General features: G+C 44.0%; 1 protein-coding gene across 1 annotated transcript in view; it reads left to right on the plus strand.

Annotated features, from left to right (window-relative positions):
• LOC115114461 (contactin-associated protein-like 2) overlaps positions 1–15,461 on the plus strand; it is a 107,995-nt gene that overhangs the window by 53,393 nt on the left and 39,141 nt on the right. The window contains exons 9-14 of the mRNA XM_029642708.2: positions 7,523–7,672; positions 9,485–9,647; positions 11,072–11,178; positions 11,415–11,534; positions 11,802–11,917; positions 12,254–12,338. Of these exons, the coding sequence (XP_029498568.1) occupies positions 7,523–7,672; positions 9,485–9,647; positions 11,072–11,178; positions 11,415–11,534; positions 11,802–11,917; positions 12,254–12,338 (741 nt within the window). The remainder of the gene's footprint in view (positions 1–7,522; positions 7,673–9,484; positions 9,648–11,071; positions 11,179–11,414; positions 11,535–11,801; positions 11,918–12,253; positions 12,339–15,461) is intronic.

Below are 15,461 nucleotides of genomic sequence, written 5' to 3' on the forward strand. Positions count from 1 at the left end.
GACGAGCCCCCACTTATGTTACGAATCCCTTTTGGCCCGACAGTCTAGGGGGGATGGTAATGAGACCCGTAACATAACTCATGCAAATTATTATGGTGACAAAGTAAAAGTGTGCACGAAATAACCACGACAACAGAAATCTACCGTCAAACTCTAGGTTTATTTATAAACACACGGTAATGGGGGGGGAGCAGGAAAAGGGGCTGAGCTGGACCCAAGGAAAGAAACAATAAGTATTCAAAAACACCCCTAAGCTAGACTAGCCTACTTTAACAACAGCTAACTAACTAACCAAAAATACAGTGGGTGGTCCGCCCAGTTCTAACTAGTGTATTTAACAAAGTTCACCTACGGGTAGTGTATGCCCATGGGCGACTTGTCTTGGTTTCCCCCTTTTCCCACCAGCAACACACAAACACCATAACCAAAAACAATACTCACAGGTGATGACAAAGTGCTATGGAGGTGCTTTAAACAAAAGAGAGGTTAAGACACAAAGCGAGAGTGACACACAGAGACCTACAGATATGGCATTTACAGAGAGATGGAGCGAGAGATTGAGCTAGAGATTGAGCTAGAGATTGCTCCAGAGCAAACAAATGATGGGGTTTTTAAACCATGGGAAGGAACTGTGATAGGGTAGGAAATAGGAGGAGGTGTGTCTTCTGATTGATGATTGATTGTTGACTGATTGGGGAGTGATGGTTTTCACCTGTGAGGGGAGAAGGAGAGAAAAGAAACACACAGGATACACACACACACAGGATAACTGTATCCGTAACAGGCCTACACACAATACCCCATAATGTCAAAGTGGAATTATGTTTTTAGAATGTTTAATTTTTCTTCAGTCAATAAGTATTCAACCCCTTTGTTATGGCAAGCCTAAATCATTTCAGGAGTAAACAGTTGCTTACCAAGTCACATAATATGTTGCATGTGTTTAACTTTATTTTTGAATGACTACCTAATTTCTGTACCCCACACATACAATTGACTGTAAGGACCCTCAGTCGAGCAGTGAATTTCAAACACAGATTCAACCACAAAGAGCAGGGACGTTTTCCAATACCTCGCAAAGAAGGGCACCTATTGGTACATGGGTACAATTTAAAAATAAACAGACATTGAATATCCCTTTGAGCATGGTGAAGTTATTAATTACACATTGGATGGTTTATCAATACACCGAGTCACTACAAAGATACACGCGTCCTTCCTAACTCAGTTGCCAGAGAGGAAGATAAGCGCTCATGGATGGTGACTTTTTAAAACAGTCCCAGAGTGTAATGGCTGGGATAGGAGAAAATTGAGGATGGATCAACAACATTGTAGTTACTCCACAATACTAATCTAATTGACAGAGTTAAAAGGAAGAAGCCTGTACAGAATAAAAATGTTAAAGCATAGTGGTGGCTGCATCATGTTATGGGTATTCTTGTAATCGTTAAGGACTCTGGAGTTTTTCAGGATAAAAGAATAAGCGGAATAGAGCTCAGCACAGGTAAAATCCTAGAGCAAAACCTGGTTCAGTCTGCTTTCCACCAGACACTGGGAGATTTAATTCACCTTTCAGCAGGACAATAACCTAAAACACTGGAGTTGCTTACCAAGAAGGCAGTGAATGTTCCTGAGTGGTTGAGTTACAGTTTGGACTTAAATCTGCTTGTCTATCAATGATCAACCAATGTGACAGAGCTTGAAGAATTTTTTAAAGAGCAATGGGAAAATGTTGCACAATCCAGGTGTGGAAAGCTCTTCAAGACTTACCCAGAAAGACTCAGCTCTAATCACTGCTAAAGGTGATTTTTTTTTTCTTTCTTTTTTTTCCCCCATGTATTGACTCGGGAGTTGAATACTTATATTAGTGGGGCGGGGGGTTATTATATGTATTTTTCTTCCACTTTGACATGAGTATTTTGTGTAGATCATTCACACAAAAAATACAATGAAATACATTTTAATCCCACAATGTAACAGCAAAATGTGGAAAAAGTCAAGGGGTGTGAATAGTTCTGAAGGCACTATACGGCAGTTCATTGACCTGATGCCAAGGATTTCAGAAAACAAAAAACCAACTGTATTGCTGTCAAACCTTTAGACTTTAAGTTTAACAAATATTTTTTATTTATTTATACTAAGCCATTTATGATTTTTATTGGGCGGCACACTAATTCTTAAATTTCTTCTTTCATCAATTGTCTCTTCCAATTTTGTGGCTGAGCTATGAGGAGTTAGTTATAATTTTGTATTGAGCATACTGTTAGTTGCTTGTGTGCCAATTTATTGTTCTCGTTTACAAGGGCCTTCATAAATAATATTATTATTGTACATTTAAAAATAAATATTTACATTTCAGAAGAAAGTGCTTTGTTTCTGGCCATTTTGAGCCTTTAATCAAACCCACAAATGCTGATGCTCCAGATACTCAAATAGTCTAAAGAAGGCCAGTTTTATTGCTACTTTAATCAGAACAACAGTTTTCAGATATGCTAACATAATTTCAAACGGGTTTTCTAGGAGTGATGGTTGCTGATAATGGGCCTCTGTATACCTATGTAGATATTCAATAAAAAATCTGCTGTTTCCAGCTACAATAGTCATTTCCAACATTAACAATGTCTATACTGTATTTCTGATCAATTTTACGTTATTTTAATGGACACAATTATTTATTTATTTTCCAAAAACAAGGACATTTCTAAGTGACCCCAAACTTTTGAATGGTAGTGTGTGTATATATATATACACTGCTCAAAAAAATAAAGGGAACACTAAAATAACACATCCTAGATCTGAATGAATGAAATATTCTTATTAAATACTTTTTTCTTTACATAGTTGAATGTGCTGACAACAAAATCACACAAAAATGATCAATGGAAATCAAATTTATCAACCCATGGAGGTCTGGATTTGGAGTCACACTCAAAATTAAAGTGGAAAACCACACTACAGGCTGATCCAACTTTGATGTAATGTCCTTAAAACAAGTCAAAATGAGGCTCAGTAGTGTGTGTGGCCTCCACATGCCTGTATGACCTCCCTACAACGCCTGGGCATGCTCCTGATGAGGTGGCGGATGGTCTCCTGAGGGATCTCCTCCCAGACCTGGACTAAAGCATCCGCCAACTCCTGGACAGTCTGTGGTGCAACGTGGCGTTGGTGGATGGAGCGAGACATGATGTCCCAGATGTGCTCAATTGGATTCAGGTCTGGGGAACGGGCGGGCCAGTCCATAGCATCAATGCCTTCCTCTTGCAGGAACTGCTGACACACTCCAGCCACATGAGGTCTAGCATTGTCTTGCATTAGGAGGAACCCAGGGCCAACCGCACCAGCATATGGTCTCACAAGGGGTCTGAGGATCTCATCTCGGTACCTAATGGCAGTCAGGCTACCTCTGGCGAGCACATGGAGGGCTGTGCGGCCCCCCCAAAGAAATGCCACCCCACACCATGACTGACCCACCGCCAAACCGGTCATGCTGGAGGATGTTGCAGGCAGCAGAACGTTCTCCGCGGCGTCTCCAGACTGTCACGTCTGTCACATGTGCTCAGTGTGAACCTGCTTTCATCTGTGAAGAGCACAGGGCGCCAGTGGCGAATTTGCCAATCTTGGTGTTCTCTGGCAAATGCCAAACATCCTGCACGGTGTTGGGCTGTAAGCACAACCCCCACCTGTGGACGTCAGGCCCTCATACCACCCTCATGGAGTCTGTTTCTGACCGTTTGAGCAGACCCATGCACATTTGTGGCCTGCTGGAGGTCATTTTGCAGGGCTCTGGCAGTGCTCCTCCTGTTCCTCCTTGCACAAAGATGGAGGTAGCGGTCCTGCTGCTGGGTTGTTGCCCTCCTACGGCCTCCTCCACGTCTCCTGATGTACTGGCCTGTCTCCTGGTAGCGCCTCCATGCTCTGGACACTACGCTGACAGACACAGCAAACCTTCTTGCCACAGCTCGCATTGATGTGCCATCCTGGATGAGCTGCACTACCTGAGCCACTTGTGTGGGTTGTAGACTCCGTCTCATGCTACCACTAGTGTGAAAGCACCGCCAGCATTCAAAAGTGACCAAAACATCAGCCAGGAAGAATAGGAACTGAGAAGTTTTCTGTGGTCACCACCTGCAGAACCACTCCTTTATTGGGGGTGTCTTGCTAATTGCCTATAATTTCCATCTGTTGTCTATTCCATATGCACAACAGCATGTGAAATTTATTGTCAATCAGTGTTGCTTCCTAAGTGGACAGTTTGATTTCACAGAAGTGTGATTGACTTGGAGTTACATTGTGTTGTTTAAGTGTTCCCTTTATTTTTTTGAGCAGTGTATATATTAACCCCAAAAATATATGGGGTATTGGAAATGATGCAGACAATTACATTGATGGAAGCAACAATCTATCCACAATATTAAAGTTGATCCACCACCTGAAGAAAAAAAAGTAGGGGTGCTGTACAGAAGATAGCTCTATTTTAGTAAAAGACCAAGTACATATTATGTATGGCAAGAACAGCTCAAATAAGCAAATAAAAACGACAGTGCATCATTACTTTAAGACATGAAGAACTTTGAAAGTTTCTTCAAGTGCAGTCGCAAAAACCAACCAGCGCTATGATGAAACTGGCTCATGAGGACCACCACAGGAAAGGAAGACCCAGAGTTGCCTCTGCTGCAGAGGATAAGTTCATTAGAGTTACCAGCCTCAGATTGCAGACCAAATAAATGCATCACAGAGTTCAAGTTACAGACACATCTCAACATCATCAACTGGGCTCCCGAGTGGCGCAGTGATCTAAGGCACTGCTTCTCAGTGCAAGAGGCGTGACTGCAGTCCCTGGTTTGAATACATGCTGCATCACATCTGGCCGTGATTGGGAGTCCCATAGGGTGGCGCACAATTGGCACCAGTGTTGTCCTGGGAAGGCCGTCATTGTAAATAAGAATTTGTTCTTAACTGACTTGCCTAGTTAAATGGAGAGAAAAATACATAAACTGTTCAGAGGAGACTGCATGAATCAGGCCTTCATGGTTGAATTGCTGCAAAGAAACCACGACTAAAGGACACTAAGAAGGAGAGACTTTGCTTGGGCCAAGAAACACGAGAAATGGACATTAAGCCGGTGGAAAATTTGTCCAAATTTGCATTCTTTTTGGTTCCAACCACCGTGTCTGGATGTTCCAGAGCATTCTGCAACGAATACGCCATCCCATCTGGTTTGCGCTTAGTGGGACTATCATTTGTTTTTCAACAGGACAATGACCCAAAACACACCTCCAGGTACGGGATTTTTTTTATGTAGTGCTGCATCATATGACCTGGCCTCCATAATCACCCGACCTCAACCCAATTGAGATGGTTTGGTATGAGTTGGACCGCAGAGTGAAGGAAAAGCAGCCAACAAGTGCTCAGCATATGTGGGAACTCCTTCAAGACTGTTGGAAAAGCATTCCAGGTGAAGCTGGTTGAGAGAATGCCTCTGATGTGCAAAACAGTCATCAAGGCAAAGGGTGGCTACATCGAAGAATCTTAACACTTTTTTGGTTACTACATGATTCCATATGTGTTATTTAATCGTTTTGATGTCTTCACTATTATTCTACAATGTAGAAAATTGTACAAATAAAGAAAAACCCTTGAATGAGTAGGTGTGTCCAAACTTTTGACTGGTGCTGTATTTTTCTATTCATATATCAATGCCTTAATTGGGCAAAATTAAATAGTAAAAGTAAGGAAGGGAGAGAGAGAAAACAACGGAAATAAAAGTACAGCATGCTTACAATTTCAGCGTCTTAGGCTCTATAACATTTTATCTCTCCCAGTCTTTTTTCATATTTGGCTATTTAAATTCATCCCATCTACTCAGGCATTTATAGCCTGTCTGCGAAGGGAACGTTCCAATTTTTTTTCTTCAGATCATAGCAATCATCATGTTGTCCTGTTCCCTTGTCAGTTTGTTACTTAAAGAAATAGATCATGTCTATAGCCTACAAATGAATGGGTTGCCATTTAAGCTGCATAGCCAATAGACAGATCGCTTGAGTGGTACTGTGATTGTCTTTTCAATAGGTGTGTGAGTGAAGGCATTAACAACACTTATCTTTCTCTTTTGTGTCTTTGATGTGGTGGGGTGTAATAGTCCATCTTCACCTCATTTCAGTTGCCTAAACAGTTCAATGACCCATCTGTGCTACATTGTCTGTTAAGAGGCTGTTCTAGTCTATGCAGTTCATTCAAATCAAATCAAATTGTATTGGTCACATATACATATTTAGCAGATGTTATTGCGGGTGTTCCTAGCTCCAACAGTGGAGTAGTATCTAACAGTGCAGTAGTACCTAAAAATGATTCACAACAATACACACAAATCTAAAAGTAATATATAAATATTAGATTAAGCAGTGGCATTGACTAAAATGCAGTAGAATAGAATACAGTATATACATATGAGATGAGCAAAGCAGTATGTAAACATTACTTACATTTTATTGAAATGACTAGTGTTCCTTTATTAAAGTGGCCAGTGATTCCAAGTATATATATATATAGGGCAGCAGCCTCTAAGGTGCAGGGTTGAGTAGCCAGGTGGAAGCCTGCCAGTGATGGCTATTTATCAGTCTATTTAGAAGCTGTTTTTCAGTCTCTCGGTCCCAGCTTTGATGCATCTGTACGGACCTCGTCTTGTGGATATTAGCGGGGTGAACAGGCCGTGGCTCGGGTGGTTCATGTCCTTGATGATCTTTTTGTCCTTCCTGTGACATTGGGGGCTGTAGGTGTCCTGGAGGGCAGGTAGTTTGCCCCCGGGGATGCGTTGGGCAGATCGTACCACCCTCTGGAGAGCCCTGCAGTTGTGGGCAGTGCAGTGGCTGTACCATGTGGTGAGACAGCCCGAAGGGATGCTCTCAATTGTGCATCTGTAAAAGTTTGTGAGGGTTTTAGGTGCCAAGCCAAATTTCTTCAGCCTCCTGAAGTTGAAGAGGCGCTGTTGCGCCTTCTTTACCATACTGTCTATGTGGGTGGACCATTTCAGATTGTCAGAAAAGTGTACAGTGTGATTTTAAGGGTTAAGCCAGATTCAGCCTCCACACGTTTGCCCAGTTCAGTCAGTTTATATTTTTTTGACATTGAATATTTTCTTCATATGCTTAGACAGTTTCTCATTGCAGGTGCAAATTTCTGTTAGTAGTGACTCTAAACTCACTTTAGTCGAGTCGGTAGCTACTTGGTCCATGGTCATGTTGTTTCGTTGTGTTTGTCTCCATTTCTCAATCTAGTGTTTGCCATAACATGCAGTTGCCAACATAACATTTTAGTTATTTCTGAACTTTAGAGTCAAGTTCTTTCATATTTAAGAAGGATATTTTAGTAAAGAGAGGGAATACCAAACAGATCTGTATATCATAGTCTTTCTCAGAATGTATTGTTGTTTTTCTGATGTTTCAGTAATTGCAGTTGTCTGCTTATCACCCACCGTCACTGTGATTCATGAAGCCATATGGTTCTGTCTGTGGTCACTGTTAAGGTTCGGGGCTCAACGACGGCCAGTGGCATAACGTCTATCTCCATGCTCTGGAGAACTGCGCCATGCTGACCATCGATGGTGACGAGGCGTCCACGGTCAGAACGGTCATTCCCATTCAGATTAGAACAGGGGGCCAATACTACTTTGGAGGTATTTACACAGATGGTCTATAACAGAACCATATAGCTCTATACTGGACAGGTATATGGCTCTGGGCCCGATTTCTCAAAAGCATAATAAGGCTTATTTCATCGTTAGAACCTTCGTAGGGGCATCTTTACATTCTCGAGCTGTTTCCCAAACCCGTCTTTATTAACGGTGCACTTCAAATCGCTTGTAATCTAACGCCTGCCTCAGACCACTTGTTGAACAGCTGAGTGCATCGTTAAATCACCGTTTGCCCTCCTGTGTCACTTTACACACAGGGAATATCTGCTGAATATAGAATGAAGATGTTTATCTTTCTCTCTGTGACCGCCAAAAACTTCCTAATTGAATATAAATAGCCTAAAAATTGTACATATAGGAGCAGAAGGCATTATACAACGCGTTTCGACTTCTAGTTGGCATCTTTCAGGCAGCGTGAGGAAGATTCTAGAAGTCGAAACGTGTTGCCGTTGTGTAATCCTGATGTGCACTGCTGACTGCTCCTATATGTATTATTTTGTAAATATTTGCTGTAAACAGTTCACTAAAGTTTGTTGCAATGTAGTGGCCGCCTACTCGTCTTTCTTGGATTACCTGCCATTTAGGGGCCTACCGTCCCACTGCCATATCTCACCCTGCGATGCATCGTTAAAACACTCGTAAGAGATGGAATTTAGGTTTACAAGTGTTTTAACAATGCATCGTTACTATAACGAACTCGGGGGCATTTCCCAAAATGTCTCACCTCGTAGTGAGAACTTTCCCTTTCGTACAAGCTTGTTTTTATATTGATAGGATTGAAACAGCGCTGCTATCAGATCACATTTCTTCATTCACATTTTACATTCACGTTAGAATTATTGCCTATACGGCTGCAAATATTGAGACTGTTTATTCCAATGCTTAGCCTACCCTATAATACTAAACTATCGTAGATTTGGCATATCATTGCGCACATGTTGTTACATATTAAATATGAAGGAAAACATTTGACAGCCTACAGTTAGCAAAATAGAACTCAATGGAATGAACATGAAATAGATTTTAATATGATTTCAATATTGTCCTATGTAGTCTATAGGCCTACTGTATTCAATACTGCATTCATCTCTGTTTTTATTTGAAGCATGGTATTATCTTTTGCTTCTTTGTAACAATTGCAAAGACATTTGCAACTTTGTATTTGTAGTCAACTTCGTTCTGAAGTTATCTGCGGTCACAGAGAGACATCTTGATTCTATGTTTAGCGGAGACCTTGTGTTTATAAAGTGACAACACACTTAGCTGTTCAACTAGTTGTCTGAGGCGTTAAATAACAAGCGCTTGCAAGTGCAACTTCAGTGAAGGTGGTTTTAGGAACAAGCTCTGACGATGAGCATACCCTTTAAATGCTTTTAGGAAACCAGGCCCTGGTCTATAATGTGTAAACCCTCATAATGGGCTTGTTACTTACTTATTCGTGATGACATTTCTATAATTCAGTCTGACAAACAGTCTTGTGATTTATTGTGTGTACAGTACATGTTTTTTTGTGTTTGATGGCATGCTTTGTTAGACAATCCTCTTTGTTGCTTTTGATTGGTTGCCTTTTTGTTTTCTTTGTGTTTTGTTAGCCTTTGAAGATGTTTCCTTCAAGACAGTGTCTTAAATATTGAATGAAACTCTTCCCTAATGATTCAAACCAAAACACAACACTCAGAATTAATGTTGCTTATTACTTGCAATGTGTCTCTAGAGTTGACTTTTCAAACAGAAAGCTCTGTCTTTATCATATGGTTAACTTTGGAACTCTTTCTCCCTCTTGTCCTCATGCAGGCTACTTCCTGCGTACCAACACTCCCCCTGCCCAGCGCTCCTTCCAGGGCTGCATGCAACTGATCCACGTGGACGACCAGCTAGCTGACCTGGTGGCGGTAGAGCAAGGCAACATGGGAACCTTTGAGAATGTCAGCCTGGATATGTGTGCCATCATAGACAGGTAATATTCTATACCATTCCCCAAATATCTTATTGAGCTTGATAATCTAAGCAACATTTTTGCTTTGCTGTTGATCATGAAAGTGAATGTATAAAAACCTACTGCGACATTACTTGAGGGGCTGGTTGCTCATGGGCATGCATTACACAATCTTTTCATAAAGACGGTAGGTGGCCCATCAAGATCAAGAAAGCATCTCACACAGTGACACAGCGAGAGGCAGGGATCAGAGGATCACACAAGGCTTGCTAGTGGATGTCTTGGTGTGCAATCTCTGTGCTCCTGCTGGTAAATGCCTGTGTACACAGCCAAACAGGCACACATCCCCAATGCAAAACTCATCAAAACAATGAAGTGGAAAAGCTCTGTTGCTTCTCCCGAGATATGGAAATGCAATTTTAGCAAAAGGTTACTCAGTCCGCCTGGAGAATTTGGACATGCGCTTACATTCTTATCAAGATAAGCACATTAAAGGTATTCTCACAGTATGTTGGTTCACTCCAACACATGGTTCTGGTTCATAAATGGAATCTTATCTCTGCTTCTTATTCTCCGTTAGTGATTAGGAGTCAAACTGTAGATCCTGTTATTCCAACCTTTTGTGCTGGAATTGTTAACGACACCCTTTGAAATGTCAGAGGAAGACATTTTCAAGACCGTAAAAAAAAGTTCTGGACGGTCATCCAGATTTTTTTTCAGCTTAACGTCCTTAGTCAAATCAAACTAGATTATTGTTCTAGGGACATTTGTGTAATATGAACATATGATACATCCAATTATGGCTGAATACTCTTGATGTGTTGTTCATTTGACTGATCTATTATGGTCAAGGTTATCCGATAAACCAGATTTTCTCTCCCATTAAATAGGAACGTTCCAACATCTCTGCCCTGTGTAAATGTACAGGATTGCGGTGATGAAATCGTCATTCTAAACTATGCTAGCAGGGGGAGTTCAACTAACTTCAAAGGGAACTCCATGTTACCACAGCCCTTTGATCACACCAGCAGGTTTAAGGAGGTCCTGCACTGGACATGGACTAAGAGAGTACAGTGATACAGCCTAACGTTCACCATGAAGTGGTATCAAAAATACATGAAACCAAGGTCACGAACCTCCTCACAGCACCGTGTGTTGACTGATTACTGTCATGACACGGCGAAAGCACGGTAACATCCTCTGTTGTCTCACAAAGGTCAACGTATTTCAATTAGATGTCTTCTTGTTGAATTTGTATCCATCCATTTCCAATGAATTTGTTTTTTTAGCGTAAATTATATTTGAAATATGCACTCTATGAAAGTTCTTCCTATGTTGTCCTATCTATTCTCTTCTGACCCATCTGTAGTTTCGCAAAGGTCAAAGTAGTTAAATTAGAGGTCACTTCTTCTTCTTCATGTGAGAATGATCTCCCCCCCACACAGATGTGTCCCTAACCACTGTGAACATAGAGGCCGCTGCTCTCAGACCTGGGATAGTTTCAGCTGCTCCTGTAACGGGACAGGATATACCGGGGCTACATGCCATACCTGTAGGTATCCTCCCCTTCCTCCTCCTTAGCCTATCAAGACATCTTCATCTATGGTCTGTCATTATTCATGCCCTCAGGGACCCACCTGAAACGTCAGTCACATTTTTGCACATCATTCACCTCCCTTACAAATGGGGAAACACCTGGATTTGTAATGATGAATAAGTCATTTACTGCAATGTCCGCTTCATAATACACGTGGTTTCCTCTCTCGCGTGTGTATTCCTCCTCTCCAGCCGTGTATGAACAGTCCTGTGAGGAATACAAACACCTTGGTAAAACATCTGGCACGTACTGGATCGACCCTGATGGGAGTGGTCCTGTTGGCCCCTTCAAAGTCAACTGCAACATGACTGGTAAGAGTACCTCTCAATAAGACCCAAGATGAAAATCAACTAAACCATCTCTGCGTCTGATGATTTTGTCCCATCCCAGTGGGCCAATCATGTTAAAATGACATCATTATAACCAGATTACAACCAAATCTGGTATCTGGTTGGAATGATGTCATTGCACCCAGTTTTGACTCCATTGATGGCTGACCCACATTTGATTATTCCCCTGTAAATATTGTACACGGCTGACTGGTTTGTTGATGGTGTTGTTGACGGTGTGTGTTGCAGAGGACAAGGTCTGGACGACAGTGAGAAACAACCTGTCTCCCCAGACTTCAGTGACTGGCTCAGACCTGGAGGGGAAGGCTGTGCTGCAGCTCAATTACAACATGTCCACAGAGCAGGTCACCTTATGACCTTATGACATCTTCACCCATTGAATCATTCATGAAGGAACCATCTCAATGGGAAAGAAATCTGTATTTTATCAGTGGGTTTAATGGACCCGCATTAAGCCTAGTTTCATACAAAAAAACAATACTCAATTGAGAAACTCTATATTTTCAGTCTAGAGAAACCAGATGTGTATTTTCTATGTATTTTGATGTTACAGCCGAAGACACTAGCTAGCTACGTTTTTATTAAAGATGTCCTCACTGTATTTTCACTCAGCTCCACTAATATTACTAAATGTTATGCATTCTGCATTGCTTAAACCCTCTTTTCTCTCCCTACGACAGGTGACAGCCATCATGGGCAGTGCGGAGTACTGTGAACAGCATGTTGCCTACGCCTGCCGAATGTCTCGACTGCTCAATACGCCAGGTAAAGAGGATATTGGTGTTTGTATGTTAATTGTTGTGTACATCTGAGAATATTTTAAGGATCTGTTTCTATTGGACAGTACTGTAGTATCCTTTCCAACAAAGACACAGCAATTTAGGCATCTGGAGAGAGAAAATGGCAATAATATGTTGTCTTCTCTTTCCCATTTAACATTTAAGTCATTTAGCAGACGCTCTTATCCAGAGCGACTTACAAATTGGTGCATTCACCTTATGACATCCAGTGGAACAGTAGTGGATCTAAATCTTTTAAGGGGGGGGGGTGAGAGGGATTACTTTATCCTATCCTAGGTATTCCTTAAAGAGGTGGGGTTTCAGGTGTCTCCGGAAGGTGGTGATTGACTCCGCTGTCCTGGCGTCGTGAGGGAGTTTGTTCCACCATTGGGGGGCCAGAGCAGCGAACAGTTTTGACTGGGCTGAGCGGGAACTGTACTTCCTCAGTGGTAGGGAGGCGAGCAGGCCAGAGGTGGATGAACGCAGTGCCCTTGTTTGGGTGTAGGGCCTGATCAGAGCCTGGAGGTACTGAGGTGCCGTTCCCCTCACAGCTCCGTAGGCAAGCACCATGGTCTTGTAGCGGATGCGAGCTTCAACTGGAAGCCAGTGGAGAGAGCGGAGGAGCGGGGTGACGTGAGAGAACTTGGGAAGGTTGAACACCAGACGGGCTGCGGCGTTCTGGATGAGTTGTAGGGTTTAATGGCACAGGCAGGGAGCCCAGCCAACAGCGAGTTGCAGTAATCCAGACGGGAGATGACAAGTGCCTGGATTAGGACCTGCGCCGCTTCCTGTGTGAGGCAGGGTCGTACTCTGCGGATGTTGTAGAGCATGAACCTACAGGAACGGGCCACCGCCTTGATGTTAGTTGAGAACGACAGGGTGTTGTCCAGGATCACGCCAAGGTTCTTAGCGCTCTGGGAGGAGGACACAATGGAGTTGTCAACCGTGATGGCGAGATCATGGAACGGGCAGTCCTTCCCGGGAGGAAGAGCAGCTCCGTCTTGCCGAGGTTCAGCTTGAGGTGGTGATCCGTCATCCACACTGATATGTCTGCCAGACATGCAGAGATGCGATTCGCCACCTGGTCATCAGAAGGGGAAAGGAGAAGATTAATTGTGTGTCGTCTGCATAGCAATGATAGGAGAGACCATGTGAGGTTATGACAGAGCCAAGTGACTTGGTGTATAGCGAGAATAGGAGAGGGCCTAGAACAGAGCCCTGGGGGACACCAGTGGTGAGAGCACGTGGTGTGGAGACGGATTCTCGCCACGCCACCTGGTAGGAGCGACCTGTCAGGTAGGGACGCAATCCAAGCGTGGGCCGCGCCGGAGATGCCCAACTCGGAGAGGGTGGAGAGGAGGATCTGATGGTTCACAGTATCGAAGGCAGCCGATAGGTCTAGAAGGATGAGAGCAGAGGAGAGAGAGTTAGCTTTAGCAGTGCGGAGCGCCTCCGTGATACAGAGAAGAGCAGTCTCAGTTGAATGACTAGTCTTGAAACCTGACTGATTTGGATCAAGAAGGTCATTCTGGGAGAGATAGCGGAGAGCTGGCCAAGGACGGCACGTTCAAGAGTTTTGGAGAGAAAAGAAAGAAGGGATACTGGTCTGTAGTTGTTGACATCGGAGGGATCGAGTGTAGGTTTTTTCAGAAGGGGTGCAACTCTCGCTCTCCTGAAGACGGAAGGGACGTAGCCAGCGGTCAGGGATGAGTTGATGAGCGAGGTGAGGTAAGGGAGAAGGTCTCCGGAAATGGTCTGGAGAAGAGAGGAGGGATAGGGTCAAGCGGGCAGGTTGTTGGGCGGCCGGCCGTCACAAGACGCGAGATTTCATCTGGAGAGAGAGAGGGAGAAAGAGGTCAGAGCACAGGGTAGGGCAGTGTGAGCAGAACCAGCGGTGTCGTTTGACTTAGCAAACGAGGATCGGATGTCGTCGACCTTCTTTTCAAAATGGTTGACGAAGTCATCTGCAGAGAGGAGGAGGGGGAGGGGAGGAGGATTCAGGAGGGAGGAGAAGGTGGCAAAGAGCTTCCTAGGGTTAGAGGCAGATGCTTGGAATTTAGAGTGGTAGAAAGTGGCTTTAGCAGCAGAGAGAGAAGAGGAAAATGTAGAGAGGAGGGAGTGAAAGGATGCCAGGTCCGCAGGGAGGCGAGTTTTCCTCCATTTCCGCTCGGCTGCCCGGAGCCCTGTTCTGTGAGCTCGCAATGAGTCGTCGAGCCACGGAGCGGGAGGGGAGGACCGAGCCGGCCTGGAGGATAGGGGACATAGAGAGTCAAAGGATGCAGAAAGGGAGGAGAGGAGGGTTGAGGAGGCAGAATCAGGAGATAGGTTGGAGAAGGTTTGAGCAGAGGGAAGAGATGATAGGATGGAAGAGGAGAGAGTAGCGGGGAGAGAGAGCGAAGGTTGGGACGGCGCGATACCATCCGAGTAGGGGCAGTGTGGAAGTGTTGGATGAGAGCGAGAGGGAAAAGGATACAAGGTAGTGGTCGGAGACTTGGAGGGGAGTTGCAATGAGGTTAGTGGAAGAACAGCATCTAGTAAAGATGAGGTTGAGCGTATTTCCTGCCTTGTGAGTAGGGGGAAGGTGAGAGGGTGAGGTCAAAAGAGGAGAGGAGTGGAAAGAAGGAGGCAGAGAGGAATGAGTCAAAGGTAGACGTGGGGAGGTTAAAGTCGCCCAGAACTGTGAGAGGTGAGCCGTCCTCAGGAAAGGAGCTTATCAAGGCATCAAGCTCATTGATGAACTCTCAGAGGGAACCTGGAGGGCGATAAATGATAAGGATGTTAAGCTTGAAAGGGCTGGTAACTGTGACAGCATGGAATTCAAAGGAGGCGATAGACAGATGAGTAAGGGGAGAAAGAGAGAATGACCACTTGGGAGAGATGAGGATCCCGGTGCCACCACCCCGCTGACCAGAAGCTCTCGGGGTGTGCGAGAACACGTGGGCAGACGAAGAGAGAGCAGTAGGAGTAGCAGTGTTGTCTGTGGTGATCCATGTTTCCGTCAGTGCCAAGAAGTCGAGGGACTGGAGGGAGGCATAGGCTGAGATGAACTCTGCCTTGTTGGCCGCAGATCGGCAGTTCCAGAGGCTACCGGAGACCTGGAACTCCACGT

The sequence above is a fragment of the Oncorhynchus nerka genome, linkage group LG9b (genome assembly GCF_034236695.1).
Source record: "Oncorhynchus nerka isolate Pitt River linkage group LG9b, Oner_Uvic_2.0, whole genome shotgun sequence".
Classification (NCBI taxonomy): Eukaryota; Metazoa; Chordata; class Actinopteri; order Salmoniformes; family Salmonidae; genus Oncorhynchus; species Oncorhynchus nerka.